Source organism: Xyrauchen texanus, chromosome 38 (assembly GCF_025860055.1).
Source record: "Xyrauchen texanus isolate HMW12.3.18 chromosome 38, RBS_HiC_50CHRs, whole genome shotgun sequence".
NCBI lineage: Eukaryota > Metazoa > Chordata > Actinopteri > Cypriniformes > Catostomidae > Xyrauchen > Xyrauchen texanus.
This window is the reverse complement of record NC_068313.1, coordinates 25,768,440-25,790,672: the sequence shown is the minus strand read 5'-3', so window position 1 is coordinate 25,790,672 and position 22,233 is coordinate 25,768,440. Positions and strand designations below refer to the sequence as shown.

Genomic DNA, 22,233 nt, shown 5'->3' with positions numbered 1-22,233 from the left:
CGCTTTTTGAAAATACTTCTAGAAAGACTACTAAAAAGAGCCATGCTTAAAAACCTCCAGCTTTTCTCTCTTCCCTGTGGATGGAGCCGAACATGGCACTTGTTTAATAAAATATTTCCCATAGGAGTATTTAACTATATTTCTATGCCACTAGCATGAAAAGAGGTTAGAGTGAACTGTGTTGAAAGCTGCTTAGTTTACCCAGAAATGCTGGTGTTTTGTTGATATATCCGATATGTGTTAAGTCTACATATAAAGTAAAAAATTCCATTCAATTAGCAAAAGGAATGATTGGGAGTCTAAAATGTATATTTCCTGTTGACATACTACAATTGAAGAAATAAATAATCATCTTAAGACAAATGACTTATGTGCCTAAGACTTTTGTACAGTAATGTATACATTTTAGAAATTACAATATTAGGTTTTTTTTTAAAATGGATTGATATTTTGGTAACACTTTATATTAATGTTCCCTTCGTTAAGTGTTTATTAAGATGTTCATTATTGACTAATAAATCATTTACAAATCACATTATTAAGTATTGATTTGCAGTTATAACAACATGAATGAAAAGGGCGACTTTCATGCAATATCTGACAAATAGTGAGCATTTAAACTTACATGTAATCAATGATTGAGAAATTAACTTATTTATACTTCTTTTAATCAAAAACAGAAAATGCCCTAATTCTTGATTTATGACAATGCAGCAAAAATAGACTATTACAGAACTTTAAGTGCATAGGTTTCTAATGTTGACAACTCCCTAATTAATACTTTGTGTGTCCAATTTATATTAAGGTAATTGGTATCATCATCATAGATTACTTTTGTTGAATAAGTGTTATTAAGCATTTATAGCACGAGGTAAAATGGCTCATTATTTGGCAGGTATTATATGAAAGCCTCCTTTTTATGCAAGTTGTTATTACCACATTTCAATGATTTATAGTGCATTAGTAAGTAAATTTTTAGTCACTGATTAAACACTTATTGATGTAAAGTGTAACTGGTATTTTTACATGTTACCTTTTCCATTTTTGTTGTTCCACGAATAATTCCGTGCCTCATAATTGTTTAACTTTTTACATTTTGATGACAAGCACAGGCTCTTTGTCCTGTGTAGAGACACCTCCAGATCACATTTTTGAATCACAGCAGTGACTGGTCTTTGAATGGCTCAAGTGACAGTTTTGGTTACTCTCTCATAACCCCAAAAAATGATCTCAACCCAGTTCACTTGTAAGTAAACAACAGCAGCATTAATGAGCTAAGCGCTTGATTGATGGGCTGCCTGGAGTGGTGATGGTCCTCCACATCTATTGGATTAGAGGCAGGGATGTCATTCAGTATTAATCTATAGAGCTGCATGCAGCCTGTAACACTAAGCACTCTGCTCTCTGTCTGCCTGTGATTCTCATCCCATTGTTCATTCTGTGCTGTGGGCATTGGAAATAAGCCACTCTTTCCAGAATGAATCTCTTCTGCTTCTCTCTGGTAAGATCTGATTCACCTTTTCTGCTCTGTGTTTTTTTTTTGGCAGTGTGTGAGGATAAAACTTGAACTGCTGGAGTGTGGTAACTTGACAGTATTGAAATCAGGAACCATGCATTAGTCTGTTTATCTTGCATTTTCTTTCTCTTTTGTTTAAAAACATGTATTGGATAAGATATGATACAGTCATGAAATATATATGAACTGAATTTGTCCAGCAGATGTTGGGTTGTTATGCACTATTCAGGATTAATGGTGGTCTCACTCCACTGAATTCATGCTGGTCTGGTTTTATGTAAGCAAATTAATTCATCTGAGTAGTTTTGTTTGGGATGATTTTTGCTCAAATGGATTATCATTCAAAAGCCCTTTTAAAGATTTATATGATGAATTCAAAGAATTAAAGGGTCTCAAGCAGTGGTTCTCAACATGTTTCTCTTTAAAAAACAGATTTCTGGTCTATTTTCTGGTGGATTTCTGATTAATATTTTACCAAATGATATTGGAAACATTTTCTTCTCACTTTTGAAAGCCTTTTTATTTTGTTATCCTTTCTATGTACAATTGTACAGATTACATTTGATTATTTGCTAGTAGATCTAATTTTTTGGGGTGCGACCCACCATTTGAGATTCATTGGTCTAAAACACATATTACTATAACATTCCTTCATTGGTTTATTGGTTATAGTCTCTACATGTCATGCATGCTAGCATAACAGTTTGTCACTGAACTGTTTTTAGGAGGGCTCTATGGACAGCTTGTATGAAGCAGTACAGCAGACCTGTGAGGCCCAGGTGTACACCATCCCCAGCAGGTCCAGCAGCCCAGCTATCCTTTTAGATGACAACATCAAATGGAGGAGTGCAGTGCGTTCCATCTCCATGGTAACTATATGAATAACTGACAGAGGTCCTGTCCACAAGGAAGTGTATAAGTCATTATGCCATTCTCACATTGAAAACCTTTTTGCTTTTAGTTACTTAGCTGACATTTTTAGATGAAAGAATGTTGTATGCATATATCATGGGAAATGTATTGGCTATCTGGGCGTAGATAACATGCTGTATAACATCTCCTTTTGTGTGCCATGGAAGCAAGAAAGTCACACGGGTATAAAACTGATAATGTTGACTGATTTTTTTTAACTTTGGGTGAACTATTCTTTTAATGTCTCTTTGAGACCAGTCATTGAGAGAGAAACTAGAAATGCCTGGCTTAGATTATCATGGAAACCCATTATTTATGCTATATTAATTCTCAGGAAATTTCACAAATCAACACAGACAACAACAAAAAGAAGAAACAACGGTGAGTTCACTTGTGATTTTATTTTTAAGTAAACAAAAAGAAAAATGTTGAACTTCCAGTCAAAGTAAAAGTGAAAGGAATAAAATGGTCCCCTTTGGTTTTCTTTATACGTGGAGAAAATATGCCCAATATCTAAAAATGCCTCCTTACCTTTCATCCTATGTAGATGTTAATAAGCCCTGTAGCATCTGTCTAGTATAGGTCTTCTTCGTAAAGACAAGGCATAAGCTGTGGTTTCAAAAGTAAAACCCTGATTATTGTAATATGGCACAAGAGATTCTTCAACAGAGATACAGCAATGAATCTGGATCATATATTTCACTTAATGTAAGATTTGAACCACCTGTTATGATTGGGAAGGCAAACCTTGAGAGAGTTTAATGTTCTCTTGTTGAATACTTGCATTTGTTAAATATTGTTTAACTATGCACATAGACTATTCATAAAATACCACTCTAAAACATGTTTTAATGTTTTATCTCTCAGATCACTACCAAAGTCTGTCTCTGAAAACGAAGCTTTAGGTATGTAACACAATTTGATAGATCTTTTATAAAGAATTTCCCCTCTTCTTTCTTTTTCTTCTGCATCACATGACTAACCTATAATTAATTACATATCTCCTTTTTCCCGTCACATGCACAGATGAAAACTAGTTTACTGTAACTACAAACACAGCATGAACCGAAAGTGACCAATTAATAGACAATCAAATAAAGTTTTGATCAGTATTTATCAGATCACTAAGAACATAGATAAAAGCAAGATTCCCCACATTTCCCTGCTTTCAAACAAGATTTCATAGGAAGAAAAAAGTAAAAGCATAGCACATTGGTGGACATTGGTAAATGAATAAACCCTTAATGGTCTTGGTTTCCCTCCTGCAGATAATACTGTCTGTACTAATTCTGTCTGGCAGGCCGCCAAAAAGCAAGAAGACTCAGAGCTTCTGAGGAACAACCAGAATGAAGGTAAAACTGGTCTGAGGGTTTGTGGGTTAAGCCCAGCTGGATTTAATTTACAAGACACCAACAGCTTAGCAACATCCAGTCACCATTAACCAATCAGGTGCCCTGTCAGATTCTGATTGTGTCAAATCCCATTTACAGTGAATGAAGTCTGAGTAGAGATTGGGAACAACACAATGTGCAGTGTTGTGCAGACATCAGCTCACATTTGTGGGATTAATTAAAAAAACAGCGGGGTCTTGATTATAAATAGGGCGATAGACTTCAGCCATTTGCAACTATGGAGGATTTTCACAATGTTTTTGATGCACACAATCTGTCAAATTTATCTTGATTTTATATGTTAGTTTTATGTAAACAATTATCCTACATTTTTAATCAGTATTTTTTGAGCAGCATAGAACGATAAGATAGTACTTTTAACTAGATGGGTAAAGTTTATCAAGACAAACTTTGATGTTGGCTTAACAAAATAGTAGTCTGAATGTTAGTTTTAAAAAAAGGAATTTGATACCATTTTAGTGTTTTGTAGTCTCAACCTCAGACGGCACGCTCACACTCTGTGTACTAACTGCCTGATACTTAATAGCACACAAAATTGGAAATGCTTTCTCAGTCCAGTCAGACCAAATCTGATTGGCTGAATTCTACAGGATTTCCAAGAGCTTAGTTTGTGCTGATACAGGTGGAAGCACGAGTCAAGTTCACAATGTCCCGTGTTGATACAATGAATAATCACAGAATTTGCCCAAGTTTGCCAGGTTAGTCACATCAACTCTTTAAAAGACATTCAGAATTTGGTTTGAGGCACGTAGCCGAAAGTAAAGCAGATATCCATGAGCAGAGCTCAGTTTTGTCTGTGAAATTCTCTGTTATGAGGTTCTGTGCTATACTTACACTCGCTACAAATTTTCCACTATTTTCCCATGGGTTTTCTGTGCAATCGCTTGTGGAGGCTCGCAAGCCATTATATAAATTATTTATTTTCCCATGCTGGTCTTTTCTTATGTTATGAGCTGTCTCAGATAACCCCGCCCCTAAATATCACGTAATGACAAACCCAGCTGTGACTGGTTGCTTTACATGTCAGTTAGATGTCTTTCTTGTGTGCGGTTCTTTGTCAAGTTAGCTGTGATAGACCCCAGACCTTTGCTGTTAAAGTCAAAGGTCTGGCTACGCGAGACTAAGCATTCTGTAGCATTCATGTAACTGAGATGTTGAATTAGCCACGCCCCTCATTTCAAAACCCCACCCTCCAAAGATCATTTTGAGACCAAAACTGAGCAAAAGAGCAGCATTGTTTGTTCCTGTGGCTGTCAAATTGAACAGTGGCACAATGGCACCCTCAACTGACAAACATTATGAATCATAGCCTCAATGATCCACTTCAAAGACAACACTATGAGAATGAGCAAAATGATTGACAGGAGAAAAGAATCAATGTCCCCGGTCCACGGACACATTTTTGTTTGCTGTTTACAAAAATGTATTTCATTAATGTTCATTAATATCTTTAATGGAGAAGGAGCATTTTTTGCATACATTTCCATGAAAAAAATTTTTTATTTACAGCACCTTTAAATTCCAAATGTTGTTGAACATTAATTTTGAATTAGCTGCTGTTAAACCTGTCTGCCTGTATGTACCACATTTCCTTGACTAATCAACTACCAAATGTTATTTCCCCTTGTCAAAATACGTGAAGAAAAAAAACAGGAAAAGAGGTGCAAAACCACAGATCTTTTCTCATACGGAATGTACTATTTTGAGCTCTGCTTTGGTTAACCCCTTTTTCTTTGCATTACCATATATTCTATAATGTCATGGTTTATGCTGAAATCTTGCTCTAATAGAATTAATATTTGAGTAAAGAGCAAATAATTTTCTAGCGTATAGTGTATTGATTGCCAAGTACTAACGTTTATCAGTTAGATTAAATGTGTTTCTACATTTCAGAGCAGGTGAGAGCTCTAATGAGGGTTGAGAGTCTCTGGCTAACATCATGAATGTAATGCCAATATTACTTATGTATAGTGCAAGTCATGGTTTAAAATTATTAAACTAAGTAAGTGTTAAGGGTCAGTGTTTAAACAAAGATTTTGTATGAACTGTAAGATTAATCACTAATGTCTTTGAATTTCTGCCTGGATTAACTGCAGAAGTTCACATAGATGCAATTGTCCATGTAAGTTGGCTGATGAAGGCTTTTGTTGGCAATTCATTGATAATATATGTATTCCATTATAAGTGTGTAGTCCATCATTAGACCGAGGGGATACAGACAGAGATCAGTGAGGTGCATCGCAGTTCAATCGGCCAGTAATTTCGGTGAGGTCTATCCTAAGTCCAAGGTTCATGCAGTGGCATATGATGTATCCCATGTCTTATGGTTTGAGTTGGCATCATTTCATCCTCTGATGTCCATCGTAATAGACTGTAACAGTATTCATGGAAGGAGGAGGCGACAGACTGATAGCTGCCCGTAAACGCTCTCTATCTGTCGCACCACCGTCTGCAGTAGGCCTATATCCGTCTCTGAGTCTTCATTAGCCTGATGTGGGGCCGGGTGTTTAGAATCACGACCCGGCCCCACCCTCCTCCCTGTCACATTCCTCCCTCATTCTCTCATACGTACACCCCCCTTTCCCTGGGGGAGGGCGTGCCTTCCGCCCTGTCTGCCGGCAGGTCATCCCCGCCTTCCTGAATCTGGGAGGGGACAGGGGGAGGGAAACAATAGTGAATAAAATAGGGGGTACTCCCTGTAAAAGTGCAGTACCCCCAACAAAAAATACACTGAAAAATTAAAAAAGAGGGAAAAGGCCAACGCAGAGTGGCAGTGTGAGAGAGAGAGAGGACAGAAGAGAAGAGAGAGAGAAAAAAAACACTTACTCGTCGGTTCTCCGATACACCATAGCTTGGTCCTCTGCCACTCCTCCACCCTCTAACGGACGACAGCAGCGCCTCCCTTGGTGGATCGGAGGCAGTCCTCTAGCCCCTGGTAGACAGAACGCTCTGGCGCATTCTCGGTGAACAGAAGGGATCTCCCCCGCCCCTGGCAGCGGTTCTCCCACTCCAGGCGATCAGTCGAGAGTCCCTCCCCGCTCACGGTCGCCGATCCTCTCTTAACCCCGCCACGTTAAGCGGCTGGTAGGGGTCTCCCCCTGCCCCTGGCAGTGGCCCTGACTGCTCTAGGCAATCAGCCAGGAGCCCCTTCACCCCTTGCGGTAAGCGGCCGTTCCGCCACTTCCAGGCGGCTGGACTCCTCCATCCCACGGCAGATGGCCGTGGCTGCTCCGTTGGGATGGATGGTAGAGGCGAGAACTCCACTACGCGTATACCTCCTCCTTCCTGGGTTTCAGCACCAGTGTAAAGGGACTAATGGAAAGGAGAAGGCGAGAACCGGCTTGACAATATAAATGATATTTAATTAAGAACTTAAACCAAAAGCGCAAACACACACATATGACAGACAGCTGCCCATAAATGCTCTCTGTCTGTCGCACCACCATCCGCAGTCTGCCTTTATCCCTCTCTGAGGCTTAATTAGCCTGATAAGAGGCTGGTTGTGTAGAATCGTGACCCAGCCCTGCCCCCCGCCCTGTCACACACACTAAAGTGATGTCTGGCTGGCACCGGCTGCTATTAGTCGTCATCACTCAGAGACACAAAGCAGGAATGAAGCTGGATCCGGCCGGTTCTGGTGACCTCAGGATAGGAGTTCCGAGGTTGAGACAGGGAAACAAATAGAATAATATTAGCATAGATGCCATTCTATTTATTGCAGAGTTATAGATCATGATCAATGTTTGTGGTTTCTGGTTCTGACAGACCAAACTAAAGCAGCCTAATTTTGAATTGGTGGATAAATTAGGTGTATGCCTGGCTAAATAGATGAGTCTTCAGTCTAGACTTAAACTGAGTGAGTGTGTCTGCATCTCGAACAGTGTTAGGGAGACTACTCCATAGTTTAGGAGCCAAAAATTAAAATCATCTTCCTCCTTTTGTGGATTTTGATATTCTAGGGACTATTAACAGGCCAGAAATTTGTGATTGTAATGAAAATGATAGTGTGGTAGAAGGTCAGCTAAACCATTCAAAGCTTTGTACGTAGTTAACAGTATTTTAAAATTAATATGAAATTTAACAGGTGGCTAATGTAATGACAAAAATATGGATATAGTATGATCATATTTCTTGGTTCTACACCAGCTGGTTGCAGGTGGTATTAGAGGGTGGGGACATTCTCATTCTCATTCTAGACAGCATTTTATTCAACAAAATTTGTGTACGCCTGCTGAGTGCAATATGAGTCATGAATATTTTTTGGTTATTTTTTCCAGAGTAGAAGCAATATACATTTAAAATGTGTACGGTATATCTGCTAAAAGTCACTTTGTCAACTTAGAGTACACACGTTTATAGATGCTTCAATGCTAATAGACATGGTCTAAAAGGATCAAAACTACTATTTATTTGAATGGGGTCATAACCATGTTACAGTTTTTTGTGGTTCAACAACTGTTTTCATTGAAGGCAACACTAAAATTAACAAGAAAAGGTTTAATTCCATAGAGCTTTTCACAACCCACATCGTTTCAAAGCAACTTTACAAAAACTATGCTGTAACAGAATATGATGTTACTCACATTACAGCATAATTTTCTGTTACAGCATCATTTTCTGTAAAGGTGCTTTGAAACGACGTGTTGAGAAATGCGCTGCACAAATACTTGACTTGACATTGTCTGTGTCTTTCAAAGTTCACATAAAAGGTGCCAACGGAATGATGCCATTGATAGATGTAAGAACACAGCCACATACACTGGAGAATACCACCCCTGTTTTGGGGTCAAGGGATGTGGATGCAGCATTCTCAAATAGACAGCGCTGGAGCAACCCCGTCTGGGTACCGGCCTATAACACCTGTCAACCTCCCTCCAATGAGTATCGACTCCACTGCACTAATTCCAGGGCCCAAAGTCAAGGAGATAAAATCAATATTCATACAATGAAGAGAGACCCCTCACCCAAAGGAGTGGTGCACTCCACGACCAATGTGGGTTTCTGTGCCTCCAATGTAAGTGTTTTATAAATGATCTATAGATTTAGTACTACAGTTATACACAGGGAAACATGGAGACAATATATGCCACCAAAATTAGAAGATGTGCAATACTGTACGTATATATATATATATATATATATATATATATATATATATATATATATATATATATGTGCATGCGTGTGTGTGTGTGTGTGTGTGTGTGTGTGTGTGCTTGTAGCCTACTGTTTAAATTTTATTTAAATTAATACACTTAAGAAACGCAAGGATAGGCATTTGTTTCTTAAAATATTCGTAGTTCAGTGTATTTTAAAACATTAAGGCTATGTTTAGCAGAAATTTGTGAATTGTTTAATAACAGTTAATGAAATACTGTTAATAAAAACTTGTATAAAAGATACATATTTGAGTTCATTAAAACTTCATATTGTGGATTGTGGGATATTTTGGACCTTTAGACTTATTTATTTATTTAAATTAAGTAAAATCATAACATGCTGCATAAACATAAAGTACATAAAATATCGCTTCTCTGGGGCTGGTCAGATGTCAGCTGAATGTGCTCTCCTGGTGATCACTGACATTACTTTGAGCATTGATACATTTCATCTTTCAATGAGGGGAAGTCATGAATGTGTCTTATCAACGTCTGCTGGCACGATTGTTCTGAAATGAATTAAATGACAATTAGTAAGCTTAATTGATAAAATTATAAACAACAATTCATCGATTAATCATTAAAATGCCTAGTGCAATACCCGATGATGCATGTTATCCAGCATGATTTGATAATGTTCCAATGAGCATGTTGTGTGCTTCAGAGGAAGAAAGAAAATCAGGTCTCAGACTTTTAGGCCCAACTGTATGTTGTTACCATGGAAATTGCATCTCTACAACAAGTTAACAAGTTGATGCTTGTATCATTTGAGCATCACTCCTGCAAAATCCTTGTATAAATATAATTGCTATAGAGACAATCAGTCCAATCTTCTAAATATGTGCAATATAAGATGTCAAATGTCTATGAACCACTCTAGTGTTATTGCAATATAAAATTAAAAGTATGTCCTAGGATGGCATGGCATGGCAGCATTTTAGGGATTACGCAATATTTGCACACATGTTAAATATTTTAGAGTTTCTAGTATTCTAATCTCAGTAACCTTTTGTTGTTATACACTCTCATACATTAGTCTTTATAGCACTGGGTAAGGGGTAAACTAGTACATTGTATCACAAGCTTTCACAAAATGTTAGGAAGGGCTGTTTGTTTCCAAGGGCTTGTGGTGCTTGAAGAAATAGATTATAATGGTATAATCCTGGATTTGGATTTTGTATGCCTGATTGCACACTGGATTAGGATATGTTATTGTCCATAGGCTTTCCTTGAAAGCTATTGGACAGATTTTGTCGTCTGCCGCACACAGAAATCCATATTGTCGACAGTTCCTTGTTAATTTAAATGATGGCCTGAGTTTGAAGGGTTGGGTTGTGATTCTTCTCTTATTAAGGGCTAACATTTTGCATATGTGAAAGTAATGAGATGAGACAGATGCCAGATAAAACAGGTCGATGGGCAGAAAGGTTTTGCAACAATTCCAATCTGAAATTCAGACAGTTGTGAAAGTAGACAGGAAGTGTTTCAAGAGCATGGGTCCTCTTCCTGTGCGTGCGATGGAGCTTACTTCCTGTATACTGAGACCAGATTTTGCAATTCTGGCAAAAGACAAAAGGAATTTGGAAATATGAGCTTTCACGTGTTTTCATTATTTGATTTTTATTAACGTGAATGAAAGTTGATTTAATCCTAAAAGTTGTACTGAAGACATAGAAGAAGCACAGATTTTTTTGCATCTACAGTTGCCCAAAAATATGAATGATTTGAATATTTAAAATGTTTGAATTTAATTGCAAAATATCAAACCAAGTGCATTCTGTAAACAGAAAATGATGATGCTAGATGTTTTCTCAGATCTAACTTAACTTTTCTAAGCCATTTTGTAATTACTTTTAAGCAACTGGTCTCAAGCTGATTTAAGAGAATGTATGAAGTCATGTCCCATCAGACAGGTGTCCTATAGATTAGTTACAGCAGGATTTCATCACATTAACTTTGAATATGTACATGTTTGACAACCAGAAAGTGTCCAGATATTATATCTATTGTTTTATCATATAGAAAACGTTAAATGTTTAGGTTGAAATTGCTCTTTTAAACACCACATTGTTTTCTAATGCAATAACATATTTTCAAATGTAACTTAAGCATTTTTGGGGCCACTGCATATCAAAATCTCATCAAATCATTATGACAAAACTAAGTGTTCGATTATGTAAACACCACCTCTTTGGAAATTTTGTTTTACTTTTTTCGTGCCATCTACTGAATTTGTGTTACTCGAAATGACTGTGAAGTGGTGAACCACAAAATGCAGACTCAAGCGCTTCGTGTTTTTCCCCTCTAGAACTGATGCCTATATAGACAGAGCACGCTAGGCTCACATCCTGTGTGATTTTAGGAAGTTCTTATACTAAGCTGTTCTGCTAAGGCATTGCAGTTTACACTTTTGGAGCTGAGAGGTTAAATCACTAGTTCCAGATTAGAGTATCATTGTTAACTGAACACACACATCTACAGCAATGCTACAAAGGACTGCTTCAAATGTTTCAGACAAACCAAAAAGTCTTAAACCTAAGGTAGGGTTTATTCTATTAAAATGTTGGTGAGGTAATCATTTTAGAAGTGTTACACAGGTAGTTCATATAGTCTTTAAGATGTTACAGACAGGTGTTATACAGACCTGTCTGTACTAGATGTACTATCCCAGTTGATCTTGCAATAAATGGGGACCAGAAAACATAATTATAATGAAAGGAATTTCTAACAAAACTATTTGACATATAGACAACAGCTTGTCACTACAAAAAACTACTGACAAAGATGGATTTGTCAAGGTCAAATTCTGTCAAATTAGGTCAGAGAAGACAGTGTACCTTGTCACTTTGGACAATTAATTGCCATTTTATGTTGGAAGAGACGTTTTAATCAGATTAGAAATTATTCAATGGTTTAATCAAATTGAAAATAATACATTAAAATGATGACATGTCAAGTGGGGTTTAATGTGCTTAAGCGCTCTACCGCTCAAGTTAATACCTTGACTAGCTCTTAGATTTTTAGCAGATTCTACCTTACAATTCATTACATTATTGTGGTTTATAAAAAGTAAACTACTGTATATAGCATGTGCCTTGATGTTTCAAATATCTATTTTTCTATATGGTAAATGTGATCTGTTTTCTTTACCCGACACAGCGATCCACCAGTTTTGGAAGATTTGACACATTCAGACATCAAAACTCCCCTTCCAGACTTGAGGAAAATGGAACAATCGAGGTATTGGAAGAGTTTAATCTTCACAGATTTTATGAATTTTTCCTAAGCATGCTATGATTTTTTTCATCATAGCATGCATTGCACTATGCCCTCAAATCCAAAACAATCAACCCATTTTAATTACAGTCACCAGGTCTTATTCTTGGCTTAATGAACACTGGACAGAGAAGCTTTTCTATACTTAAGCATTCATTATGAAAAAAATGTATTTGCATTAAACAGGCAGATGGTGAATCAATGGCACACAATTGTGAGAAACCAGGAAGCCTGGGGAAAACGATGAAGGCCATTTCAATGACTATGCGTAAACGGATGCACAAGAAACACGTCAAATCTTACTCGGAGGACATGGTGAGTCACACAGCAAGTTCCTCATATGATTACTGACATTGATTAACCAACTCATTTCTTCACCATCCTTAATATCAAAGCATATGTCATTACATCTGCAAAAACAAGTTGATCGGGAAATGTCAATGGCTGATATTTTGATTGGTGCAGGGAGATGACACTGAAGCAGAAACAGAGAATGGGTCTACTACAGAGAAGAGCTCAGACCGGGCTAGCAACCCACTGGAAAGTCTCTGGAGTGGACAGAGCTCCTCAAGTAAGTGTCTACCACCAGTATTGTTGGGGAAGCTACTAAAAACAACAGTTTGTCAAGCTACAAGCTACTGGTAATTTGTCATTGTTAAAAAATGGTTTCAACACAAGTTAAGCTCAATCAATTGATTATCTCCAAAGAAAAAGAAAAACAAAAGAAGCTGTTTTATTCTACATGGAGAGGGTCCCCACATGGGGGCTGCCATGTTATGATCACATGACTAGTCGAATACTACTAACTTAATCTCAGTAACCACCCTGTTATTGGACACTTTCACTCATGGATTAAATTAATAATTTCTACAATGGCAAATGACCACTAGGTGTTAACTTTAACATGATTTTGGTGTGATAAAATCACTTACTAACCTTATCTGTGTAAAGTTATATCCAATATCGGGATTACAGGGTCAAGTTAAATAGTTTTTACATTGTAACCATAGTCTTTTATTGGCTCAGGTGGTGTGGCTAGCAATTCAGATGGATCCAGTAACAGAGAAAGCTTGAAACTGGAGGAGGAAGTGCCCTACACGGGCCAGTTCTGCGGACGAGCCAGAGTACATACAGACTTTGTTCCCAGCCCATATGATACAGACTCCCTCAAACTAAAGGTACAGTATCCATAGTGCTACTTGTTCAGTGTTGCATTTTGTTGGATAAATCAGCACAATCTTAAAAGAAAAAGATAAATTGCCAATAGGAAGTGAATGATGTTGCCTATACCAACAGACTATGCGTGTACCTTTCTTTCTAAATTAAATGTGCATCTTTTTTTTTAGGTCGGAGACATCATTAGCATTATAAGTAAACCACCAATGGGTATATGGACTGGCATGCTCAACAATAAAATGGGAAATTTCAAGTTCATTTATGTGGATGTTCTGCCTGAGAAAGAGAAAGAAGAGGAGGCCCCAAAAATAAGATCTGTGAAAATTTGCAAGAAACCACGACCGAATACACTCCTGGAGTTATTAGAAAGGCTTAATTTAGAGGTAAAACCAGGCACAACGTTCATGCACACATAGAAACAACTTTTAATCAAATAAAATTCAGCAAGAAGGGATTTTGGTGATTGTAAGATATTGATCATGAATTTTAATTAGGAATATCCATGAATTTGCTGAGGAATGGAGTTTATATTTGTATTTGAATGTAACAGGGATGTTCTTTTGAACTTTTGTCACAGGAATATGCGTCCTCATTACTCCTGAATGGCTACCAGACAGTAGATGACCTCAAACATCTGAAAGAGAGGCACTTGATTGAGCTGAATGTCACTGACCCGGATCACAGACACAGGCTGCTTGCTGCATCAGAGTGCCTATATGTCACAAGCAGTGAGTGTCTATACAACTATTATTGATGGACAGCTGTTGGAAAAACTCTATCCTTATTTCTCAGTATTCTTTGTAACTTCCATCTCAGGAAACATTACAACAGCAAGCCTCAGGAAGGGAATAGACACTGCTATTGCATCTTTGCATCTATTTTTATATGTGGATGAAATTTGGCTCTTTTGAAATACTAGATGTCACAACCTTGCCTTGAAAGGTTGCTTCACCCAAAAATGAAAATGCCCTCATCATTTACTCACCCTCATGTAATTCCAAACCTGTATGACTTTCTTTCTTCTGTGAAACACAAATGGAGATGTTAGGAACTGACAGCCTTAGTTGCAATTCAATTTCATTGTAGGAAATAAAGTTGCAATGATAGTGAATGGTGACTGAGGCTTTCAGGTCCTTAACATTGTGCGTAACATCTCCCTTTGTGTTCCACAGAAGAAAGAAAGTCACATAGTTTTGGAGTCAATGATGACAGAATTTTTATTTTTGTGTGAAGTATCCCTTTAATTTAATCTACAACACTGTTACAGCTTTTACTGTTAATGCAGGTCAGGATTAATTGCTGTTTGGAGGTTGGCTCACTGTGTGAGCAGGTGGCACATGGCTTGGCTGCTCTGGCTGATATGATTGTAGGATAATAACCAGGAAGACTGTCATTTAATTAACATTAATTTCATTTGAGCATCTGTGAACGCAAACCTCATTTGTCAGGCAGAGATTAAATTAACCAGCAGGAGTTCATGTGAGAGATGTAATCTTTTTTTTTCTTCACTCTACAGAAGATGAACAGGGAGAGATGAAGGGTGATGAGGAGGAAGATGAAGATTGTCTCAGAGACTCTGGTTGTTTTATTCCAGCAGAGTGTCCTGATAGTTGAGAGTCACACACTAGTTGTCTCCTGACATATAGTATAATGATGAAGCTATAAACAGACACAAAACTCAGTTGAGATGTTTCCTTTGGCATTATGTGTTTGGTCCTTACTATAGGAATTGGCCTACTTTGGTTTTGTATTTACACAATCGTTTTGTTTCTGTTGATGTAACCTTTTTGTTCAATGTAAATGTTATTTGAACTTTTTACCAACCTACAAACCTGTGAGGAATTTTTCACAAATAATTTTTGATGTTTATCTTGACTGAATTGTAAATACAGTAATAATATTACAATTAATAAATTATTTATTCTTCAGCATATCTGCTCTTCTGTTACTTATTTGGCTGCTTAAATACATGTTGCTACTACTAAAATTCAAACTGTGATCACATTTCTATTTGTTTCCATTAGCTTCAAAGCACTCTCCAGCTAATAGTCTTGCAACACCCCCTCTCTAAACAAAAGGTTACTATCTATTCTAATAGCTAATATCCGTATATATTGTCATACCCATATTTATTCATTTATTTTGTGTGAAAATTAATAGCTCTTTTTTTTTTAAAAGATTTTAGAAAGTAAAATTTGAGATCAGGAATTAAGATTGTTTTCCATTATTGAGAAAAGACACAGTTTGAAAATTCTTAAACTAATATACAGTATATTGGAGTTAATTTGGCACAAATGAGAAGAGTAAAACATGTCAGTTTGGTCAAGGTTAAGGTGAGGGTAACTCACTCTTACAAAAGCTACCTGAAAAGTGTGAGAGAAAAAAAGAACTAGTTGATCAACAGGAAAGATGAAACTGAATTTATAATTTACGATACATTAAATCTAAAGGCTGACTTTGCACATGGAAGATCTAAAGAAGAGAACATTTTATAATATATATATATATTTATTTTCAGACATAACATATCTCTAATATAACACCATATAACTAATGAAAATAATAACTAAAGGCTATGAATAGCCTGAAATGTCCAACTACTGTTATTTTCTGTTCATCTGACATGGTGTGCCATTGTTATTGTGGAGATTTTATAAACTTATATGTTTCTATATGATTCAGTAAAACACAATTTAACTGGTGCCCCAAGAAGGTCTCATATCACTCCCGTTTTGTTGACTCTCCACTGGCTCCCTGTAAAATATAGGATTGATTTTAAGATTTTAGTGCTGACTTTTAGGGCATTAAATAGTCAGGCCCCACAGTACATCAAGGTCCTTTTGAGTCAGCACTCCTCTAGCCGCACTCTTCGGTCTTCTGGCCAGAACCTTCTTATGGTCCCCAGACTCGTTATAAAACCCGTGGGGACCTGTCTTTTCAGTCTGTTGCCCCCAGACTGTGGAACGCCCTGCCCCTGTCTCTGCGTCTGGCTGACTCTGTTGACTCTTTTAAAAAAGATCTGAAGACTTGTTTATTTAAGAAGGCTTTTGGTTGATGGGTTTTAACTAGTGTCACTTTGATTTTACATATGTATTGTATATATTTTTATATTGTTTATATAAGATTTTGCTGTTACCTTTCTCGTGTACAGCACTTTGTGATTTTATCTGTGAAAAGCGCTTTAGAAATAAACTTTACTTACTTACAATTTAATTAGTCTTTTTTTTTTTCTTTTTTTTATCCTGTTGTAAAATGGACATTTTAATGTTTCCACACAAATATATTATCTTACTAAGGTATTGTGGCAGGATATTTGTAGGTTTGATATTGATTGAGCACATTTATTGTGACCTCTCTCTTTTATGGAAAAAAAAAAAAATATTAATGTAATTAATTCAAAATACATGTGGTGATAAATTAAAGTGGATATAGAATTTTATTTGATTAATGTAGCCTAATGGACACTTTTCACAAACCTGTGATGATGCGTTTATCTATCATGCATGAATCTAGCAAACGTTTTTTAGATATAGTGCAAATTTATAACATTGTACTTAAGAGTTGTATTACCCTGGAATAAGTAGGCAGTAAATGTGCTATATTCTCTCTTCTGTTCTGACTATTGTAAACATTCACTTTCTGTCTCTACTTTTATTTAATTTTTTTCATTTGAAAAACTGTATTAGTGGCATTTTTCTTTTGATGTTGGAGCAAATTCATGAGCAAAAATTATATTTGGCATGCTGTTCCATTCACTGCTTTCAAAGTTTACCCTGCAACCCTTTACTTCCACCCAGAAGTGTAAAAAAGGGCCCATAATAATAAACAATACTTTTTAGCATAATGTCTTATTTCAGAAGTGAAAGTTTGCTAAGAATTAAAGCCACGATAAGAGTCCCATTTTTTGTTAATATTTTACAAATATTTTGTATAATTTAGATTTGTGTTTAGAATTTAATAAAAAAAATACATATATATTAGAATAAAAAATATATTATTTATTTTATTAAAATTGTGCCGATATTTTCTGGTTTGGTGGTTTATTTGTTTGCATCATGCATAGGCTAATGCAGAGGTGGACTGGGAAGAAAATTCAGCCCAAGATTTTACATAGAAACTGGCCTGTTTTGTGGAGTGTTCCCCATTTTGCGACCGGCCCACTAGGAAAAGTCCAGGTTCTCCAAATGGCCAGTCCTCGCCTGGGCTACTGTTTCGATTTGAGACTTGCCTTTAAATTCTGGGAAATGTAGTTTAATAGTGCGCAAACAGAGACCGCCCACTTTTTCAGCCGTCTAGATTCCGGAATTTCCCCATTAATTTCTTCCAAAGACTTTAAACAAAATCTTTCATGAAATAAATGTGTGCCATGAACCAAACCAACCAACTCCGAAGTGAATCCTATCACAAAATTGTTTTGAGGAAAAAGGTATTTGTAAATTGGAAATAAATAGCTCATGCTATGTAAATTAATGGAGAGACCCGTAAACCGACACCTTCCAGTCGTAAAATCGTCTGTGACTTCACTTATCAGAGTAAACTCAACATGTACATTCACTCCAAAAGGATTTTTTAATGTAAAACATGCTAATGATTATCGGACGGGCGGTTGATCGGACATCTCCTTATATCCATGTGAGTGTCCCGCCATAAAATGTCTATGTCAAGGCCACGTTACGCTAATCTATGCTAACATTGTAGACTTCCATATCATGCTTTGTATGTATGCTTTGGTTGCTATCACGGTGTTGTGTCGAAGTCTGTTCCCCCTGTGTTTCCCAGGTTAGTGTTCCCCGTAGCGCCGTTAAACATTAAACATAAAGACTTCGACAAAGGGGAAACGTGGTGGAACAGACTTCGACACAACCTATGTTTCCATGGGTACTGTTCCACGTATTGACATTAAACATTGGGAACAGACTTCGACAGCGGTGTTAAAAAATGAAACATATTAAACAAATTAAAAATGTTTAATGTTAAACAGCACTAAGGGGAACACTAACCGGGGAAATAGACTTTTGAAAAGAACTACAGCCCCCATACACCCAACAACTCGTAAGTTGCCGTGTATCTGTGCGCACGTATGACACACTGCCGGCTAGGTACAGTCTGCAGAGATACGAAATAAGCATCTCTTATTAAAGCTATCAATAACATACCGGGTTTGTTATTGATAACAATAACCCTTTGCACAAAGGGTCCATTAATGGTCTTCGGTGGTGGCTGAGGTACACTGTCACCCACAAGCTCAGTGTTGTTTGGTTGGTAATATAATTACAATTCATTACTAATTAGCAAAATTACTGTGTACATTGGACAACTGAAATGTTTTAAATTTGACAATAATTATTATTACTATTTTTATTTAAAAATGCTATGGGAAATACAAATTATAACTTCATATACACTGGCGGCCAAACGTTTGGAATAATGTACAGATTTTGCTCTTATGGAAATAAATTGGTACTTTTATTCACCAAATTGGCATTCAACTGACCACAATGTATAGTCAGGACATTAATAACATGAAAAATTACCATTACAGTTTGAAAATAATGTTCAGAACTTCTTGACTTCAATCTACTTCAAAGAGTTTTCATCAGAAAATCCTCTACGTGCAGCAATGACTTTGCAGATCCTTGGCATTCTAGTTGTCAGTTTGTCCAGATACTTAGGTGACATTTCACCCCACACTTCCTGTAGCACTTGCCATAGATGTGGCTGTCGTGTCGGGCACAACTTTCACACACATTTCAGTTTAGCTGATCCCACAAACGCTCAATGAGGTAAAGATCAATAACACTCTTTTCCAATTATCTGTTGTTAAATGTCTGTTTCTTTGCCCACTCTAACCTTTTCTTTGTGTTTTTCTGTTTCAAAAGTGACTTTTTCTTTGCAATTCTTCCCATAAGGCCAGCAAACCTGAGTCTTCTCTTGACTGTTGTACATGAAACTTGTTTTGAGCAGGTAGAATTCAATGAAGCTATCAGCTGAGGACATGTAAAGCATCTTTTTCTCAAACTAGAGACTCTGATGTACTTATCCTCTTGTTTAGTTGTACATCTGGTCTTCCACATCTCTTTCTGTCCTTGTTAGAGTCAGTTGTCCTTTGTCTTTGAAGTCTGTAGTGTACACCTTTGTATGAAATATTCAGTTTTTATTTTGGCAATTTCAAGCATTGTATAGCCTTTTTTCCTCAAAACTATGAATGACTGACGAGTTTCTAGAGAAAGCTGTTTCTTTTTTGTCATTTTTGACCTAATATTGACCTTAAGACATGTCAGTCTGTTGCATACTGTGGCAACTCAAAAACAAAGACAACGTTAAGCTTAATTTAGCGAACCAAGTAGCTTTCAACAAGTGATTTTCTAGTACCAAATTAGCAATTTACCATGATTACTCAAGGATAAGTTGTTGGAGTGATGGCTGCTGAAAATTGGGCCTGTCTAGATTTGATCAAAATGACTTTTTTCTAATATAATTTGTTTTTTTACATCAGTAATGTTCTGACTATACTTTGTGATCAGTTGAATGCCACTTTGGTAAATTAAAGTACCAATTTCCTTCAGAAACAGCCAAATCTGTACATTATGCCAAACTTTTGGCCACCAATGTAAATAATATTTTAAAAGGCTAGTTATAATATTCTTACTGTATCTATGATGAGTAGAGCACTTTTGTAATAAGGCCATGATAACCACCGTGGACTGTTCCTCCTTGGTTATGTCAATTTAGAACAAATCGTATTTGTTATGCAAAAGATAATAGCCTAAACATGAAGTCTAATTGAAATAATATGAAACTTAAACTTTTTACTATACAGAATAAACACAATAGTTTTTAGTAAGAGTAATGATATGTACAGTATTCTAAAAAGCCTTGGCATTGATGTTGATGCATGCATGGAGTTCTCTCCTTTTTACCTCATCAGTGCTGTTGAAAATGTTGGGGCTGTCTAGCAGTTTGAGTGGTTTGATTTCTTCCACAGTGTTTTAAAGTAGATGATTCACTGTAGAAAATGGGGTGCATAAGTTGTGTTCCCTCCACTAAGATATCTGCTGCATCCGAATGCTTAGGCAGCTGACTTGCTGTCTAAACAGTTTATGGCGTAGCTGACAGCATTTTTCTATGAATTAATCTCTTAAGGAAACTGGTCTCAGAACAGTTTGAAAGGCACCTTAATTCAATCTGTTTTCCAGCTCGTTTTCCAGCTTTCAGACGCAACTATTGAGTAAAAGCTTGCAGAGTCGCACAGTTGTTCAGCTCTGCGCTATCCATGAGCTCTGGTTATTGGTCTTAAATTAGACCAATCTAAGTTTTGTGCAACTGGCCCCTAGTTATCTGATCTTTGGAGCATCATGATGTGTGTTGCGGTGGTAAATTTGGCAAATTCAAGTCTCACGCTGATGGAAAAATTCTATGTGCAGTCTATGTTGCTATCATTTGTTTATTTTACATTGAATTGCATTGTCTTAGGTGGCGTGAGATTTATTTGGATCATGTGAGAGCATGAGACAGAGCCTGAAAGGCCAAATGCATGAGAGTTGGTAACCCTGATAGAATACATCAAAGTACAATAGTATTACCATTTGATACCATCACTCTACAATGGTACTGTCACAGTACTTGGTGTAAGGGGACATTACTGAGACACTGCTCGATCAGACATACACTTTGAAATTGGCTGCAAGCCTAATTTTACTGTTATTCTCTGTCATCTTTTCTCTTTGGGTCCCCACAGGTTCTGTCATCCTGGCTTTATTTTTGGCAGGCTATCTGGGACAGCAGTACTTGCCTCCTCCAAAGCCCAGGGTCATCGGGTTAAATCTTGGAACCACGTTCTGCTCCGTGGGAGTGTTTCAGCCTGGCACAGGGTACGTTGAATTTATTGGAGATGAGAAAGGACACAAAAGCATTCCTAGTGTTGTGTCATTCACCACCACTGGCATTTATGCTGGATATGAAGGCCAAGAATTATCAGAAATCAATCCTCAAAACACTCTCTATGATGCCAAGAGATTTATAGGGAAGATGTTTGACCATGATACTTTAGAGCGAGAAAGTGCACAATACCAATTTAAGGTACACTTTTCAGGCTTGTTTTTATGTCTTCTTATTTCCTTCACCCATAACAGATCCCAAATGGCATACCATAACAGTTTCTGCACTGTTTTACAGGTGATTTTCAACAATGAGAGTGCACTGTCACGGTTTCTCCTGAATTCATTGGTTCCCGACTCTTACTGAAAATGAGAAAGATGGCTGAGAAGCAACTTTGAGTTCCCATTGAAAAAGCAGTAATATCCGTGCCAGCCAGAAGCAAAGAAACAACACCATAAGAGCTGATAACCTAGCAGGTCAGTTTACTATCAGTTTATTACTTCGTTCCTAGACAGATAGTCACTAACTGCAAGTCTTGCATTGCTAGAAATTGATTTGAAGCTTTTGCATCTTTAACTATGTTTTAGATACGGCTTACTTGAATGTGGAAAACAGCAAGCTTAACCTTATTACACCTGTTGTAGCCTAATGCTTCTAACAGCTATGAATGTAATTGATTAGTCATTGTTCATCTCTTCTCCTACCAGGGCTGGACATTCTGCGAGTGATCAACGAGCCAACGGCAGCAGCGATGGCATATGGCCTGCATAAGGCTGAAGTGTTTAATGTGCTGGTGGTGGATCTGGGAGGAGGAACGTTAGATGTGTCACTTCTCAATAAGCAGCGCGGCATGTTCCTCACCAGAGCTATGGCAGGTGACTACGCACTAGGGCTGTTTACTTAA

At 37.1% G+C, this 22,233-nt stretch overlaps 1 protein-coding gene and 1 pseudogene across 1 annotated transcript; both read left to right on the top strand.

The window, feature by feature from the left end:
- The first annotated feature begins 1,412 nt into the window (after positions 1-1,412).
- On the top strand, positions 1,413-15,366 carry LOC127631683 (SAM domain-containing protein SAMSN-1-like). Its single transcript, XM_052109945.1, has 13 exons — positions 1,413-1,501; positions 2,242-2,385; positions 2,763-2,809; positions 3,296-3,333; positions 3,697-3,780; positions 8,538-8,854; positions 12,159-12,239; positions 12,462-12,590; positions 12,741-12,852; positions 13,302-13,453; positions 13,622-13,834; positions 14,029-14,179; positions 14,968-15,366. Exons 1-13 carry the CDS (start codon positions 1,478-1,480, stop codon positions 15,063-15,065), a joined length of 1,590 nt encoding a protein of 529 aa, XP_051965905.1. The 5' UTR covers positions 1,413-1,477; the 3' UTR covers positions 15,066-15,366.
- A 5,591-nt stretch (positions 15,367-20,957) lies between these two features.
- LOC127631682 (heat shock 70 kDa protein 13-like) lies at positions 20,958-22,233 on the top strand (annotated as a pseudogene).

Bases quoted from the DNA above. Each gene is read 5' to 3' on its own strand.
- LOC127631683 (XM_052109945.1), top strand. From the start codon at position 1,478: ATGAATCTCTTCTGCTTCTCTCTG. The intron at 3,334-3,696 runs GTATGTAACACA...TCCCTCCTGCAG, and splicing joins CTCTGAAAACGAAGCTTTAG to ATAATACTGTCTGTACTAAT. The intron at 12,853-13,301 runs GTCTACCACCAG...TTATTGGCTCAG, and splicing joins ACAGAGCTCCTCAAGTAAGT to GTGGTGTGGCTAGCAATTCA.